The following is a 16593-nucleotide window of genomic DNA, read 5'->3' on the forward strand; positions in this document are numbered from 1 at the left end:
CAGCCAGCGCCGAGCCAGGGTGAGTCCCCGGCTGCCCGCCTGCCCTCCCAGCAGCCCGGCTGACACCTGTGGGCTGTGCTCTTGCCGGGCTGGCATTCAGGCTCAGATGGGATCCCCGCATTCCACCCCGTGCCCAGCAAGCCTCAGGGCTAGTGGGACTGTTTGTTAGCACCCGAGTGCTCTCAGGCACGGAGCAGCAGTTTCAGTAACTGTCACCAGTTCCCACGGGCATGATCCTCGTGCTCTGTGAGCCGCCCTAGACGAGGTGCTGGATTGACATTTTTGCGGTTGATCTTCACAAGACCTTTTGAGCGGATGTGGGGCTCCCCACTTCACCGGTGTGTGCATAGGCTCACTCAGGGTCACCAGCCCAGATGTGGTAGTGATGGGATTTGAACCCCTGTTGATTTGCCTCCACGGCACCTGCAGTGCCATCTGTGCCATGTCAGGCCTGCATCCTCGCATACTTCCCTCTGCACCCCGTATAAGACAGTAGATAAGTGTCAACCGTCTCCACTGGGGCCATTGTGTAGGGGCCCTTACAGGCATTGCATTGACTCTGCATCACAGCACTGCGGGGCAGGTGCTGTGCTTGTCCCCATGGCACAGGTGTGAACACTGAGGCTTGGAAGGAGGACTGGAGCCACTTGCACAAGAACCCAGAGCTTGAAAGTGACAGTTCTGAGATTGGCCATGGGACCTTCCAACTTCGGAACCTTCCTTCTGGGTCCATCACATCCCATTCCAGCCTGATTGTCCTTTTACCTCTGCTCTGGTGCCCCAGTGCCAGGGAGACCTCCACCCCCAGGACCTCCCCTTCTGTTGCTGGCTGGCTGATAGGTTGTCCTCAAGCCATTGCTGTCCCCTGGTCACTTCTCAGACCTGCCGGTCCTGCGGCTCCTGGGGCCTCACTGGACCAAGATGCTTTTTGGCTCTGTGACGACTGAAGTGGGGGATGGGTAGGCTTTGCTCCTTTCCTAGCTCAAGATATCCCCCCTTGGAGGAAGCAGCAGCCTGGAAAGCCAGGCCATCTGCCTTCCCCCTGTTCACCTACTAGCAGCTCAGTTCTGAGTCTCTTCTGGATGCAGAAGGTCAAGGATGGGTGACGTGGGAGCTGCGCTAGGGGCAGGTGGGCACCCCGCTAGTCGCAGTGCTCCGCGGCTAAGAACCAAGATGCCTGCATCCAGTTTGGTTCCACGTCTTCCTACCTGTGTGACTTGGATCAAGTTATTTCTCCTCTCACTGCCTCCATTTCCTTATCTGTAAAAGAGATAATCCTGGGACTTCCTCCCTGGTTGTACCCGAGATGAAAACAGTCGGTATGTTAGGACAGTCACGGCCCGTGGGAAGTGACTTCAGTGTTTTCTTAAATCGGTAAAAGAACTGAACACGGAGGCGATCGAACCATCCTGATCTATGTCTCCTGCTGCGGAGAAGGGCAAATGCGTCAGGCCCACGGGGAGTAGGTGTCACTGGGCCCACTGTGTGCTAGAGATGCTGCACTCATTTGTCATCATTAATGATAGTGATGGTGGCTGTGTCTTGTGCGCTGTTACGGGCCGGCCGCCGTGCCGAGTGTTCTGTTAGGTGATTGAAATCTGCCTGACAATCCTGTTAGCTCCATTCTGCAGATGGGAAAACTGGGGCTCAGAGGTCAGGCAGCTGGCTCGGGTCACACAGTATGGAGGTGGCTGACTGGACAGCCCTGGCTCCTGGCTGGGTCCCCCCACCCCCCAGCCTTCCTCTTCACTCCAGCTGAGTCCTGTGTGTTCGTCTGCTCGGGCTGCCGTAACAAAAGACCACAGACGGGGTGGCTTGGACAACAGGGATGTATTGTCACACAGTCGTGGAGGGTGGAAGTCTGAGACCAGACTTGGTTACTGGTGAGAACCCTCTTCTTGGCTTGCAGACAGCCACCTCCTCTGCGTGCCCTCACGTGGCAGGGAGACGGGCAGAGAGAGAGCTCTCTCTTCCTGTTCTTCTAAGGCCACAGCCCTGTCAGATTAGGGCTCTACCTTTATGAGTTCATTATCCTTAATTATCTCTTAGAGACCCTGTTTCCAGCTATAGTCGGTGGGGTTTAAGACCTCACCATACAAACTGTGGGAAGGTAGGGGGACCCAGTTCTGGCCATAATACCTCCCCAGTGCCTTCTCCTTGCTCCCTCCTCATTAGCTGGGACCCTCCCCCTCTCTTTCCTCAATTCCCCAACCTCAGAGCAAGTTCACAGCTGGGAGGGACAGTGACTATGATCAAACTCATGCCCTTGGTGACAGATGAAGCTGCTGAAACCCCGAGAAGAGTAAGGTCTTGTCCAGAGTCACACAGCAAGCCCACTGCAGATCAGGGTCAGAACCTGGGTCCCTGCCCCCCGGCCCAGCACCTCCACGAAGCTCCAGGTGGTATGCTGGTGGATCTTGCCTGAGTGTGCCTCGAGTCTGCACCTTTCAGTGCAGTCCAGATGCTTCCCTGATGCTGTGGAGAGGGCTGGACATGACAGGGTGGCTTCCCCGGGCTGGACATGATGTGATCTCCCATTCTTGCACACCTGGGTTTCTGTACCTCAGAGATGGGAATGATGCTGATGATCCCCCAGCCAGAAGGACGAGGGGGCCCTTATGACCCTAAGGGTCACATTGAACCATCTGTTTGAGAGATGGCAGGGACCTGGCTTCATGCCTTGGCCTGCCACCAGTCTTGCATGTGGCGCTGAGTGAGCCCCAGCCCTGCCCTGGCTCCAGAACCTGTGCCCTGCCCACCCCAGTGTCGATCTCGTTACCTTAAGGATGTTTTCTGATATTCGAAGACCTACCTGGAGGCCCAAGTGTTGGTCTGAGTGAGGCTTTTGGCTTGTCATCGCCCATCTGTCAGGTGGGAACAGGGAGGAACTTGGATGAAATCTCCTGCCCTTCTGCCAAGGAGGGACGAGAACAGCACGAGGCACTTTGTACACATCAGGCCACTTAAACTCTCGCTGCTCGAGGTGCGGATTGAAGACTAGCAGCGCCGGCCTTGGCTGCGTGCTTGTGGGAAAACCAGAATCTCAGGCTAAACCCGGGACCTGCTGAAGCAAATCTGCATCTTACCGAGCTGCTCAGCACCTCAGCTCCTCAGCACCTCGGCAAGCTCATCACCTTCAGATGACTTGATTTCCACCACCCGGAGCTGCCCTTGGAGTTGTAAGAGTTAATTACTGGGCACATTTAGACCTCTTTAGATCCCAGCTTCCCTGGCTGTGAAATGGGTGGAACTGGGGCCACCCTAGCCCAGGAATTTTTCAAACCGTGTTCCTCGGAGCACCCTGGTTTCCCGGGCAGGCCCTGAGGGGCAGCCGTGGGGGCCGTGCGCTTCGGGCTGAGATGCCCGGGGAAGTGGGTCTGCAGCTAAACATGTTGCGCCCCCCTGGGCCGGTGGGCTTCCAGATGTCTGGGGGCTGGCATGGGGTCCACCCTGAGCTAACTCTTCTTCCCCCAGGGAGCGCTTGAAGCGCAGCCAGAAGAGCACCAAGGTGGAGGGGCCAGAGCCCGCGCCCGCCGAGGCCTCGCTGAGTGCCGAGCAGGGAACGATGACGGAGGTGAAGGTGAAGACGGAGCTACCCGACGACTACATCCAGGAGGTGATCTGGCAGGGGGAGGCCAAGGAGGAGAAGAAGGCCGTCGGCAAGGACGGGACAGGCGACGTGCCCGCCGAGATCTGCGTGGTGATTGGTGGTGTCCGCAACCAGCAGACCCTTGGTGAGTGCCCATCCGAGAGGGTCGGGGCGGGACCAGGGCGGGGCGTGGGGCGAAGGCGTGCTCTCCGTGGCTGAGGGAGCTTCCATGGCTCCCCTCTGCCCTGAGGATGGGGCCTAGGCTCCTTAGACTTGCCTTTGCTTGTACAGTCCTCTCTGGACCTCCTTTCCACCTGACCTGCCAAAGCCCTGTCTGTGTTTAAGACTTTGTTCAGGTCAGATGACTGGAACTTTCTGTAGGTGGGGTGCATCCCTCATGCCATGGGACTGCCGTGCCCCCCAGGGGGGTCTAGTGCAGCTACTGCACTCGTTGCCCATCTGCATTTTTTCCTCCTTGGCTTTACTTTGGGCTCCTGAAGGCAGCTCCCAGTATAGGTCCTGCTCGGAGCAGGTGCCGGTTGGGGTCAGATTGATGACAGACCAGCACCTTCCCCAGCCCCTTGTGGGCTGGGTCAGGCTCAGAGGAGCTCCGTGGGAATGAGTCCTGGAGAAATCCTCTCTTCCCCTCACTTTCCAGCGTGAGCCAAGGGATTCCCCTCGGAGGCCTGCCAAGTTCATGGACTCAGATGCTCACGGGGCCCAGCGCACACGCGGAGGGGCTCAGTCCCCTGTTGCCCCAGTGCCTGGGTGGGAGCTCAGCGTGGCCGGATCTTTGGGTGTGCCACGCACCAGAAGTGAGAGATGTGATGTGAATTCTCTTGGCTTTAAATGTTGGTGACTAATTCGGCTTTTGAAATCGGCCAAACCAAACACATATGTGGGTCAGAGTCGTTCCGTGGCCACGGGTTTGTAACCCCAGGCCTGTAAAATAAAGTCTGCGAGCCCCACCCCGGCATCGAGGCCTTGCCTGGTCTGTTCCCATCCGCATGGTCCTCCACATTTTTGAGCTAAGTGTGTTCTTAGGTGACACTGTCTGTCACCTCCATTCCCTCTGCCAGTCCCTCCTGGTCCAGCTCTCGCTCACTTCCTCTAGACTCCCGGGCTCGCATCCTATGTGGGCATGCAGGGCCTCGTGTGGAGGTTCCCCTGTGTCGGTGTCCCCAGGTTTATGCTCAAGTCCTGTTGCCTTTTCTTCCCAGCTTCTGGGAGCAGCCTCGTGCTCCCTTTCCTGGCCGTCCCTCTGCTGTTCGTGTGGCACCGTCAGCCCTGGCCTCCCACCAACAGCCATACCTTTGCGTCTCCCTGCCCTCACCTGCTGCCAGGAGCCTTGGCAAAAACAAATCGTTGACCATGTCACTCCCTGCTTATAAACTTGGGACTCCCCCCGTGACTAGGGTCAAGGCCATAGTATCAAGATCCTCCATAACCTGAGCCCTATTTCTTATTTATGGTTTTTTTGGACCTTTCATTCCTGCACACCCTGCCTTTCCCCAGCATTTCTTGCCCTTGGCCCCTATTCTTCTGTCTCCCTGGTATGCCTTTGTCCATCTCCACATGCCAAGATCCAGCCCATCTTTCCAGGCCAGATCCAGTGCCATCTCCTCCCATCTCCTTCTTTAATCTCTTCTGGTCACCGTGTTCTGTTTCTACCTTGCCCCTCACTTGGGTACTTCCATTATCTATTTTAGATGACAGCGATCTTGCCCATGCCTGCCTCTGCCATGAGAATAGGAGCCTATGGTGATTGGTGCTCCAGGTCTTGTCTGATCGTGTCTCTGGGCTCCCTGCTCTCACCCCATCGTGTCTAGCAAGATACGGTCTTCTAGGGAGCGGTGTTGACATTGGTGCCATAACTGTCAGGATGGGGTTGTGTTATGCCCCAGTAACAGAAGATCCTGAAAGTGATGAGATCTTGGTAGCTCAAACCCACAAAGGTTTATTTCTTAGTCACATTGCACGTCCATTGTGGGTCATCTGGGGGCTCTGCTCTGGACTGATGCTAAAAGCAGCCATTATGTGCAATGCTGCTTACCACGGGATGGAGGGAGGGAGAGAGAGAGAAAGATCTAGAGGGACTCACACTAACTATTACCCGCTGCAGCCCAGAAGGGGGAAGAGTTAAGTCCCCTCCCTGTCATTGGCCACATTCATCACACGGCCCCACCCAACCTCAGGTGGCCTGAAACGCCATCCTCCCGCATGACAGCACTAGGATGAGCCCTCAGTACTTGGTGAAGAGTACGAGTGCCTTCTCCCAGGGCCGAGTGGAAGAAGGGCTTTTCCAGGCCTTCCGCCATCAGTATTCGCTCCCTGGGGCCAAGGACAGTGGTAGCCACTGGGTATGTGTTAGCTGACCCAAGAGAGGACGTGCCCTTGCTCACTTCGGGATGTGTGTTTTAAGACTCATTGGAGCGAATAGCTATTTCTGCCTCTTCACCAGGAGAGGCCCGGTGAAGGGTAGTTGAATCTGAATCTTGGGATGGAGCCAGCAGTCAGGATTCGGCAGGGAAGGCCTAGAGCAGCCGTGCTAAGGAAATGTTGGGAGGGAGCCCTCCCTGGGCCAGCTGCCGGCACAGTGAGAGGCCGCAGGGCCTCATGCCAGCCACGGACACTGGGCTCCAGCTCAGCTCTGCTCAGCAGCAGGGTCCTTGGCTTTGCTTTGCGGTGCCCTAGTGTCCTCTTCTCTTCAGTGGGGCTCCCCGTCCTGCTCACCTCATGGGTGTGCAATGGACCAGAACAGCATTGTGCCAGGACAGTGAGCTCGGTCTTCAGTCTGGGAGCGGGTCCAGGCTCTCTGATGTAATAGCTGTTGGACTTCAGGCCGGCTGCTTGACCTCTCTGTGCCTCAGTCCTCACAGTTGCCAATTCATGGGGTTATGTGAAGATTCAGAAGGATGATATATAGAAAGCACTCAGCATTGTGCTTGGCAAACGATTAGCTATTGTCAGTAGTATTAGCATTGCTCTTCAAGGGGGAAGAGTACGTCTTTCAAGTACCTCTTCAAGGGGGAAGAGTAGTAACAGTCTCTGCCTTTTTCTAAAGCCTAAGGAATAAGCCAGAGCGATGTAGAGAAAAAATGGGCCGGGGAAGAAGTTGGCGATGGATTGAGGTGTCAGAACACATGGGTTCTTAGTGGGCCTCTGTTGTCTCCTCTGAATGGGGCAACCTATCCTATCCCTCCCGTCCCTGGAGCCCCTCCTAGTGCTGCCTCCCTAGAATCCAGGGACTTGGAGTTGACATTCCTAAGTGACCTGCTTTTGGCAGACTTCAGGAAAAAGGAGGAAAGCCACAGTGGCAAGTGGGGAGTGGAGCCGCCATTTTGCAGCCCGTACCAGAGCAGGGCCTGGACATCCCCTGCTGGTTATCGGGGCTCATCTTGCATTCATCAGGGCTGACCTTCCTCCTTGAGGGTGTAGTTTCTGCCAAGGATCAGGCTCAGAGAAATCTGTCTTGGCCTCAGTACCAGGAATGAAAGGCATTTAAAAAAAAAAAAAATCGATGTAAGAATTGAGTCTTTCGAATCCATCTGATCTCAAAGATGGCAAGTGACTTTTATCTTGTGGGCCAAGTCCAAGTCATCGCTGCTGTTGATTAGAGGTTCTGTGTTAAAGATTCTAAGGGGGTGGCATGATGAAGCATGATTGATTATTGATGTCTGCCACGGATGTGGAAACGGGCAGTGTGGGGCTGTACGTGCTATGGGTTTGACACCCTTGTCCCCTCATTATTATAGAGGGACACACAGGCCCACAGAAAGGGGAAGAGTTGCTCTGGGCCATGTAGCAAGTCCGTCCACCTCGCAGCAACCCCCTCCCACCTGGAAGGAAAATGAGGAGAGAAGGCCCAGGGGATCTGGCCAGGGGTGGAATGCTGGTTAGAGCCATTGCTTTAAAGGCACCCATGCCATGGTGGCCGGGTGTCGCAGAGTTAGCTAACATGTTCCCCAGGTACTTGGCAGATGAGCGTGAGGTTCTGTGGGGCTGACGGTCCTCTGAAGTGCCCTGCTCACCCAGCCATGCGCAGGGCTCAGAGCTGGCCTCTGTTGCTGAATTAGAGCAGTGTTCCCGAAGGTCACTCAGTGCTGCGCCATGCGGGGGCCTCCTGTTGGCCCTTCCCCCAAGCTCCAGCCCCTTGCGCCCACCTCCAGGTCCTCACTGGCCCCGGAACAGCCATCAGACAGTGTTCCGAGTGGCACGAACCTCCTCTAAGCCACTTCCCGTGGAGGAGCCAGGGCTTGGACACGCAGGTGGCATTTGGCAGCCTCTCAGGCTGGGAGAGGCAGGAGGGGCCTCCCTGCCCAGGAGGCTGGCTGCCAGGCTTGCAGTGGCGGCAGCTATTTCCCGGCTGCCCAGAAGTGCCTGTGCTCTCACTCTTAGAAAGAACGTCACTGCCACTGTAGCCAGCGTGGGGGAAACTCGGGGGTTTTCAGCAAGAAGAGCAGCAATAATACTGAACCTGGTGACTCTGTTGGATAAAACCAGAGGTGAAAGGAAGTGAGGTCACAGATGTCTGTATTCACCCAACCGGCCGCATGCGGAAGCCAGCACAGCAGCCCCAAGGAGTGGTAGAGCCACACTTGAGGTTTCCAGAAGGCCATGAGGAGTGCTAGACACAGGGCGCTACCTTTGCTGCAGCCCAGCCGCATCCACACTCACGGCAGGCATCGCTGACCCATCACAGTGGGTGCTACGGTGCACCTCCGGGTCCTGCTCAGCGCAGGACACAGACGTCAGTGCCAGTCAGCCAGAGTTGAATCCTAGGATGTGGGAACCTGCCTGCCATTCTCGTCCTGGATGGTGAAGGCAAGGCAAGCTGGCTTTACAACAGGCAGGACGTTCAGTCCATGGAGTGTTTCCTGGTTCTGAGAGAGAAGGATGCTCAGGTCCCACCGTGGTGGTCAGAAGGTCCTAATAAGCAGTGGGTGCTCTTCTCTGTATGGGGAGACCGTCAGGCCTTAACCCCAGGGAGCCTACACTGCCCAGGAGGGGAGCCCAGGGAGAGCTGCAGGTGCCTGGAGACCGGGTGGTGAGGAGCCCACAGAGGGAGCAAGCAACCCAGCCAGGCTTGTCCCCAGATATGGGGTGTGGGCCAACCAGGTTATTTCCAGAGTTAATTCTGGAATTAACTCTCTAGTTAACTCTGGGTATGGGGAGGAGCCCCATAGAAGAGCTAAGGGCTCTTTGTCTTGGGGACCAAGAGACCAGGGGTGGGGGCCAGGGGTAGGGGCGCAGGGGAGATGATGGGATGTAAGTGTTCACAACTCCAGGCATTTGAGCAGGAGGGGAAGCAGTGGATGCATTCTCAGTAGCCCCAAACCGTACAGGGGCGTCACCGGATGACCTCAGCTTGGTAGGGCCTTTGTGACTATGGGAACTGTTTGGAACCGGATGGAGGCCTGTGAGGGAGTGAGTTCTGTCCTGGAAATCACTGGACAGGGTGCAGGAGGCAGAGTCAAGCATCGGATGGTGGACTCCACGGGATGTTTCCAAGCAGCGAGCTTTGAGCACCAAGGGGTAGAGGCGTTTGCACGCCTGCAGGACTGCCCAGAGAGGAGGCGGCGGCTCGGGCAGCTCTGGAAGCAGCAGTCGAAGAGCAGGCAATCATTCAGACCCGGCCACGTGGGGGTTTGCTCTGTGACAGACCCAGGCAGCGAGGTGCCGGGTCCGCTCCATTGTGCCAGCTGATAGTTTCCTGTTCCAGTGGGTGGTTGGCAGGGCTTTGCACCTGAGCCTGCCAGAACCAACAGTCAGCCCTTTGCCGCAGCCGCTGGGGAAGAAGAGCTCCTGGCCACCCTCCCTGGCGTGTCTTATCTCTGCTGCTGGCCCTTCATCCGGTGCTTCAGGGTGGGAAGGGGTCCTGGTTGGAGGGCCCCCATGGGGAGGGGCCCCTGGGCTGTAAATCCAAGAGACGCAGGATCTGTCGCACTGTGGTCTTGCGGGGACCCCTCACCTCTCTGAGCCATCCTGTCTTCATCGATCGATGGCTGTAGGACCATCCGCCTGTCTTTCCAGGAGGCTTTGTTGGGGGCAGAGCGAGGTAACAGGTATGAAAGTTTTGACGTGGCGATTCAGAAAATGCAAAACAGCTACCAGCAGCATCAGCTGAAGCCCCAGGACGGGGACATGTGTGCAGTTAACGTCTGGTACCACGGGACCCAGAAAGGCCAGTGGCTTGGCTTTCAAGGTTTCTTGTTCGTTACTTCCTAAAAGAATTTTGAGAAATTGTCTATTCTTTCGTGGTTTTGAGTTGACATCTCACAATCTCACACTTTTATCCGAAGTTTAAATAATTGCAAAGGACATAATTTCTGGAGTATTGTGTAAAAAGAAAAGTGTCATTTTGGAAATACAACCGTGAAACCACTGTTTTAAATATATCGGAGAGAATCCAGAGCCGCTGCTGTTTAAGATCTGCCATCATCCATTTTAAAAACACGTGAACAGGCTCATCTTTAACAGTCAGAAATTTTACATCTTTCCTTTCTCTCCTTGAACTCTTATTTCCAGTCCACTTCCTTCGCAGGATTTTATCCTAATGTAATATATTTTTTATGCCTGAGAGTCTTTTATTGATCACTGTTTTACACTCCTCTCCCACAACAAGATGTACGTAAATTGAAATCGAAATTTCTGAAAAAATTTGTCAGGCTCATAAAACTCAACTTTTTTTTTTTTTTTAATTGGTGTTCAATTTACTAACATACAGAATAACCCCCAGTGCCCGTCACCCATTCACTCCCACCCCCCGCCCTCCTCCCCTTCCAACACCCCTAGTTCGTTTCCCAGAGTTAGGCAGTCTTTACGTTCTGTCTCCCTTTCTGATATTTCCCACACATTTCTTCCCCCTTCCCTTATATTCCTTTTCACTATTATTTATATTCCCCAAATGAATGAGAACATATAATGTTTGTCCTTCTCCGACTGGCTTACTTCACTCAACATAATACCCTCCAGTTCCATCCACGTTGAAGCAAATGGTGGGTATTTGTCATTTCTAATAGCTGAAAACTCAACTTTTTAAAAACATTTCCCCCCTGCCCCTTGGCCTGGATCGAGTTATTACTAGTATACAGTTTGTCAAAAGCAAATTTAGGTAAATGATAAATGTAAAACTAAAAAGTTACTGAAAATGCACCTCTTAATGAAATGGTTGGGGCTTTGTTTCTTTCTCAAATGGCCCCTGTTTCTGTGAATTAATATTTCTCCTTGTTGAATGAGACAAGATTCGGGATTAATTTAACTCCTGTTTTTTTTTGGTTTCCGTACATGTAAGTACTTAGAAAGCCTAATCACGCAGGTAAGGAACCAGGGATGGATAGAGTTGTGAGCTTCACTTAATTTTGGAACTCTTTCCAAGTTGCGTGCTGAAAATTGTATGGGGTCTGTCCTCAGACATTTTTAATGATCTCTCTGCTGACAGCTCTGTTAGACGCTGCTTCAGTTTTGTTGAGAGCAAAGATTTGGAAATCACCCGGTTCACAGAGGGCCTTGGCCTTGTTCCCCGGTGTTCGATTTTGCCCACTTTCTAGGTACTTGGGGTCACCTCTTTTCTTGGAGCCATGAGATGGGCAGCCCCCTGGGGGGCACCGTGATGGGATGGGGAAGTGAAGGAATCGTGTTGCTTGTAGCCCGTGAGCGTGGGGGTGATGAGAGAAGGGGGAAGGAGAGCCAGCTGAGTAGGGCCTCCCCGCCCACTGCCATGTGTCCAGCACATTGATTTTAGGGAAGAGTACATTTGAAAGTTGATGATTGGGGTATTGATTCTGTTAAAACTGCCTGTGCTCATATATCCCTAGGCGATTTGGACTCTACTCGGAAGACCCTGGTCCCAAGGACATTTGGTCTCAGTCCAAGCCCCGAGAGCCTCAGGAAACCCACTGCCCATGGTTTACATCTCCAGCTCCCTTCCCCCTCCCCGCCCCCCCACCCCCACCCCGGCAGGCTTTGGGCCTAGCTCCTGCTGGGTCCCGGGACCAAGGGGGCTCGGTGCTCCTCGGCACCCCCACCTGCTTGTGTTTTTCCTCTCGTTCACCTGCTCTGGATTTCTGCCTCAGTGCATTTTGTGCATCTAGAAGGGTGTCTGAGCTTGTCTGGAGCTAGCTGGGTGCAGGTGGGAGAGCTGAGGCTTGCTGCCCCCATTCCTTGTCCTCAGGGGCAGCCTCCTCTACTTGGGCCTTCCCTACCGCTGCTTCCCTCCATGGCCTCAGGAACTAGAGCCCCCTGGTCCCAGCTGGCCTCACCTGGTCTGTCCCGAGCTCTCCGGGAGGGAGCTAAGCCAGGCTGTCTGCCAGGTGCTTTCCAGAAAATGCTAGACAGGTTCTGTTACTCCATGCCTGTGGATTCTTCTGTCGCTAGTGACGGGGTTAGGGAGAGGAAGAGCTTGGCTCCCGTGTGCTGGCATGCTCTGTCAGCTGCCCCTGGCAACTGTGAGAGGGGCAGGGGACTCTGGGAGTCCTGTGGTAGGACTGGACATGGGGGAGGGACCTCTGCTGCCCTGCAGTGCTAGGGGAGCCCTGTGACTGAAGGGGTGACTTGGTGCGGTAGCAGTAGGATGGCTCTGAAGGGTGGCCAGCCACTAGCTGAGGAGCCCCAACCCCGGACCGTCTGACCCCTAGAACATTCTCGCTCATCAGTGCATATTGAGCTGTCCCAAGCACACAAGGACTTCTGAGAGGAGGGAGGACAGGAGCAAGACCTGGGTGCCCCCAGCGAATGGTCAGTGTTAATGAGCACCATCTTTTCTTGGTACTTTCCCAGAGGGGTGGTGGCCACACACACAGGCTCCGGGTGACCGCGGCCCTTACTTCCCTCATCTGAAAAGTGGGCATGATAATTGCCTGTGTCTGCTGAGCATATGAGGGTGAGCTGAGCTGGCCAAGTGACTGCACACTTTACCTGTGCGGTGGGCTCGGGGGACAGCCTTGTGCAGACACACATGAGAGGCTCGGATGAAGGGCATCACAGCACCTGGCACTTAGTAGGCAGCAGTGACGATAAAGGACATGGGTAATGGGGGAGCCCTACCTAGCAGGGAGTCAGCAGTGGGGACTGGACTGTCTGAGCTGAGAATCCCCAGGAAGGCTCGCTAGCGCCCCTGCACTGGGCTATGCAGTGGCTGTGGCTGGGGGGTGGGGGAGACACAGGGCCACAGCATAGACAGGCATGTCCTCCCTATAGGGTCATTTTGCTGCAGGGCCCTTTGGGGAGAAATATTATAGCCTTATTATGGATGATTTTATGTGGTATTTGTGTTACAAGTTAGAATGACAGAGAAAACAAAAAGCTCGGGTGGGATTTAGGCCCGTGGCTGCTGCTTTTTGCCCTGTCCCAGCCTCTTAGGGGACGTGTGGATGCCTCCTGGCCAAGACAAGTTCTTTTTTTTTTTTTTTTTTTTTTTTAAGATTTTATTTATTTACTCATGAAAGACACAGGCAAAGAGAGAAGCAGGTTCCATACAGGAAGCCCAACGTGGGACTCGATCCTGGGACTCCAGGATCATACCCTGAGCCAAAGGTGGATGCTCAACTGCTGAGCCACCTATGCATCCCAAGACAAGTTCTTTAATGAAAAAGTAGACCGCATGATCTTGGTCACCCTTCTGTGTGCAGATGAGAGGCCAGGGCCCCGGAAGCTCAGGAGACCGGCCAGTGAGGCATGGAGCACCCTCCCTCATCTGGCTCCTTCCCCAGCCTCCCAGACACCCCCAGCTTTTAAGGGCTCTTTCTGATTTCTTACGTAATTCAGATGGAAAAGCACCTGAAGGCAGCCCCCACGGTGGATCTGTGCGAAGCCGCTATTCAGGGACCTGGATTTTTGACGAAGCGTTGAGATATGCATCTGGTACGTGAGGGCCGAGGGGCAGGAGGACCTGACCGGGGCCAGCAGGAAGGTGGGGGCTCGGCCAGACGCAGCCCTGACCTGCGGCCCCCGCGATGAGCCTAGCCTGCTAGCGTCTGCGGGCCCATGGGGGGGGCGCCCTCATCCACCCCGCCACCGTCACAGGGCAGCTGGTCTGAGCCTGCCAGGGGCCTGGAAGACTTGGCCATTGGAAGGATGATAGAGCGTGAGGGAATTGAGAAGTCTAGAACGTCGCGACCGTTTGGGCAGCACCTGCTGCGGGCTGCAACCCTGAAACAAGCCGAGGGCGTAAAGGAGTTCTGTAGCCAAGTGTGGTGGAAGAGCTTGGCTTAAAAGTTGGCTTCTAAAGAACTCCGGAAAATGCTGGTAGTGCCAGCAGCTATGCTGTACCAATTGCCTGCTTTGTACGAGATGCTGTGCTCAGTAGCCACAGTGTTATTGCTCACGACTGTCCCCCGCCCGCCCCCACCCCCGAAGTGGGTGCCATTTCCTATGTTTAGAGAGGCAGCCTGAGGCATGAATGTTTCCATGACTTGTCCTGGGCCCTTGACTGCTTAGACGGTGAGGCAGGGTTTGGAGCCAGATGTGCTGACACCACCGCACCCCGGGGCTGCCACCCTGGCGTGCTCTCCCCATGCCCCTGCCCCCAGCTACCTGCGTGTCCAGCTCCTCTGCACACAGAGCACCTGAAGCCTGGGGCCTTAGGGTGAGTGGGCGTGAGGAGGCAGGCAGGACCTTGGACTCCGTCCCGAGACTCCATACCCTGAGCCAGGGCCCCCACTCTGCCCTGGGGAGCCAGCAGAGGGCACAAGGCTGACTATCATGCCCCCCTGTGACTCTCTGTGTGGGTTGAGATCCGTGAGCAAGGCTTCAGGGATCATCTGCTCGCTCTGTGGGTTGAGGGCAGATCCCGCAGACCCGGTGGGGACCTGACCTGCTTATAAACTGGATCACGGGGCAGGCAAGCGGGGGACCCATGCAGCCTGCAGTTATGCACCTTGAGAAGGTCCTTAGCTCATTGATGGCGGTTGGAGAAACAGAGGCCCAGGTCCGTGGCAGAGAGGGGCGGGGCTGGGGCCCCGAGGCTTCCATCTGGAAATGGGTCGGAGCTGAACCAGTGCTGCTTGTCACAGGCTGTGGCCTCAGGCTTCTGGGGAGAGAGTCCACCTTCCCGGGCGCCCTCCCCTCCGTCCACCCCTTTCTCTGGCCTCTCCTGCCTTTGCTCCCCCCGACTTCCGCCCCTAGCTGTGGCCGTGTCAGGGGCCTGCACGGTGCCCGCCAGGTTCTGCACTTCACTGTCGTGACCCCGTCACCCTGCCCGTCCCCTTGCCTAGTGGCCTGTCTACTTCCTGTCAGACGGAGGGCGGCGATCGCTCATGGACTTGCCCTTGGTTGGGCTTCGGTGCCAGGCACCGTGGAGATGCTCCATAAATTCTCCGTCGGTTGAAGGCGAATTGGCAGAAACCGTTGAAGAGTGGGAAGAGGCACAGGAAAGGGGTCGGGGTCACTGTGCCTGGGTGACAGATGAGTAGGGCAGCGGGACACTGTGAATTTATCAAGCCCCCGTTGTGTGCCAACCACGGGGCTAAAGGCAAAAGAAATGCACAGTCTGAGCTTTGCCCTCCCCGTGTTTATATTTTCCTCTGTGAGGCGAGGGTAGCACACATAAAACTCCTGGCCAGCAGCCTGCTGGGCTCCACGCTGGTGTTGGGATGACAGTGTCTGCTTTATGACCCACAGCGGTCAGGTTGTGGCAAGGCCACCTGTGTGGCGGCCGGCTCAGATGATGTGCCTTGTTAACCCTGCCCTCGGTCCCACGAGGCGTAGGAGTCGTCATCCTGTGCTACGGGTGAGGCTGCCGAGGCTCGGACCAGCAAGGGGAGGTGCCTGAGGTCAGCCGGGGGCAGTGGCGGGGCTAAGCTCATAGACTCCAAGGTCAGTGCTCCTCAGACTTCATCAGAAGCCTGGAGCTTGCACCCAGGAAACAGGCCTCTGCCCCCCTACCCCCAGGCGAGGCTGAAGGCGGGAATAGCTGGCGATGCCCACACTCACTGAGCACCTGGGCGGGTGGCAGGAGCCCTGCTCATGCTTCGTTCAGCCTTCCCGTGGATGCTGTTGTGTTATCCAGATCTTTCCCATAAGGAAACTGAGGCCCAGCCAGTAAATGGTAGAGCGGAGATCCCCTCCCAGGTCTGTCTTGCTCTTGCTCTCAAACCAGTAGTTCCCCTACCTGGTTGCTGGGCATCGGAATCACCTGAGGATCCCTTTGGAAAAGGCCGATTCCTAGGCCCCAGCCGCAGCCATTCCAGGCGTGGGGCCAGGGCCTCTGTATTGGCGTGAGCTTCTAGGCCGTTCTGTTGGGAAGGATGCAGCCCTGGTGGTAGTGGGCCCATGTGAGGGATGAGCTGGCCTCCGCCTGGGACCCCTGCCAGGCCGGGTCTGATGGCCTGTGCCTGACTTCCTGCCGTGAGCCTTCCTTCCGTGTGTGCTGTGCATGGGCGGGCTCCGCCCTGACCTGAGATGTCTAGTGGGAACTCCACGATTTCAGTCCCAGCTCCTGGGAGAAGGGTCTGCAGAGGACTGGAGGAGCCGGGCGGTTACACTGTGGTGCTGTCTGCATGGCTGAGAGAACAGGAAAGCTTCTCAGCAGACTGGGGCGGGGGCGGGGGGGGGGGGGGGGGAGGCGGGGGGGGGCAGTGCTTTCCTTGAAAGGCTCATCTCTGATAGAGCTGGGCACTTCCTAGGGGGGATATAGGGCCATGCTTGTGAGGCAGGTGCTTATTACCCCATTTGACAGATGAGCAGACTGAGGCTTAATGTGTCTAAGGGAGTCACATAGGGCGTGATGCTGGTAAGTGGCAGAACAGGGACAGGGATCAGATCCATCTGATGCGAGAGCCCTCCTTACCTCTGTCCTGTCCTGGCAAGGAGGAGACGTAGAAGTTACTGGAATGCATGTTGATTTCCTCATGGATACAGTTTATTCCTTATTTTGGAAGAGCACTTTTACGTTCCTTTTTCCTCTCAAGGAATAAGTGTAAGAAAGAGTCGCCTTCTCCGTCTTGCAGTTTCGGAAATTGAGGCCCAGAGATGGGAAGTGACTCGCCTGAGGTCACTTTAGAGAG

The 16593-nt window shown here is 55.7% G+C and overlaps 1 protein-coding gene across 6 annotated transcripts in view; it reads left to right on the forward strand.

The window, feature by feature from the left end:
- Positions 1 to 16593, forward strand: part of ZNF618 (zinc finger protein 618) — a 178131-nt gene that overhangs the window by 116261 nt on the left and 45277 nt on the right. For 4 of the 6 annotated variants that reach the window (XM_038553192.1, XM_038553196.1, XM_038553194.1 and 1 more), the window contains exon 3: positions 3475 to 3734. In XM_038553192.1, coding sequence (XP_038409120.1) covers positions 3475 to 3734 — 260 coding nt within the window. Of the gene's footprint in view, positions 1 to 2871; positions 3180 to 3474; positions 3735 to 13354; positions 13451 to 16593 lie in introns of all 6 variants that reach the window. The other 2 variants (XM_038553191.1, XM_038553193.1) reach the window with 2 other exon arrangements.

Source organism: Canis lupus, chromosome 11, assembly GCF_011100685.1.
Source record: "Canis lupus familiaris isolate Mischka breed German Shepherd chromosome 11, alternate assembly UU_Cfam_GSD_1.0, whole genome shotgun sequence".
NCBI classification, from domain to species: Eukaryota; Metazoa; Chordata; class Mammalia; order Carnivora; family Canidae; genus Canis; species Canis lupus.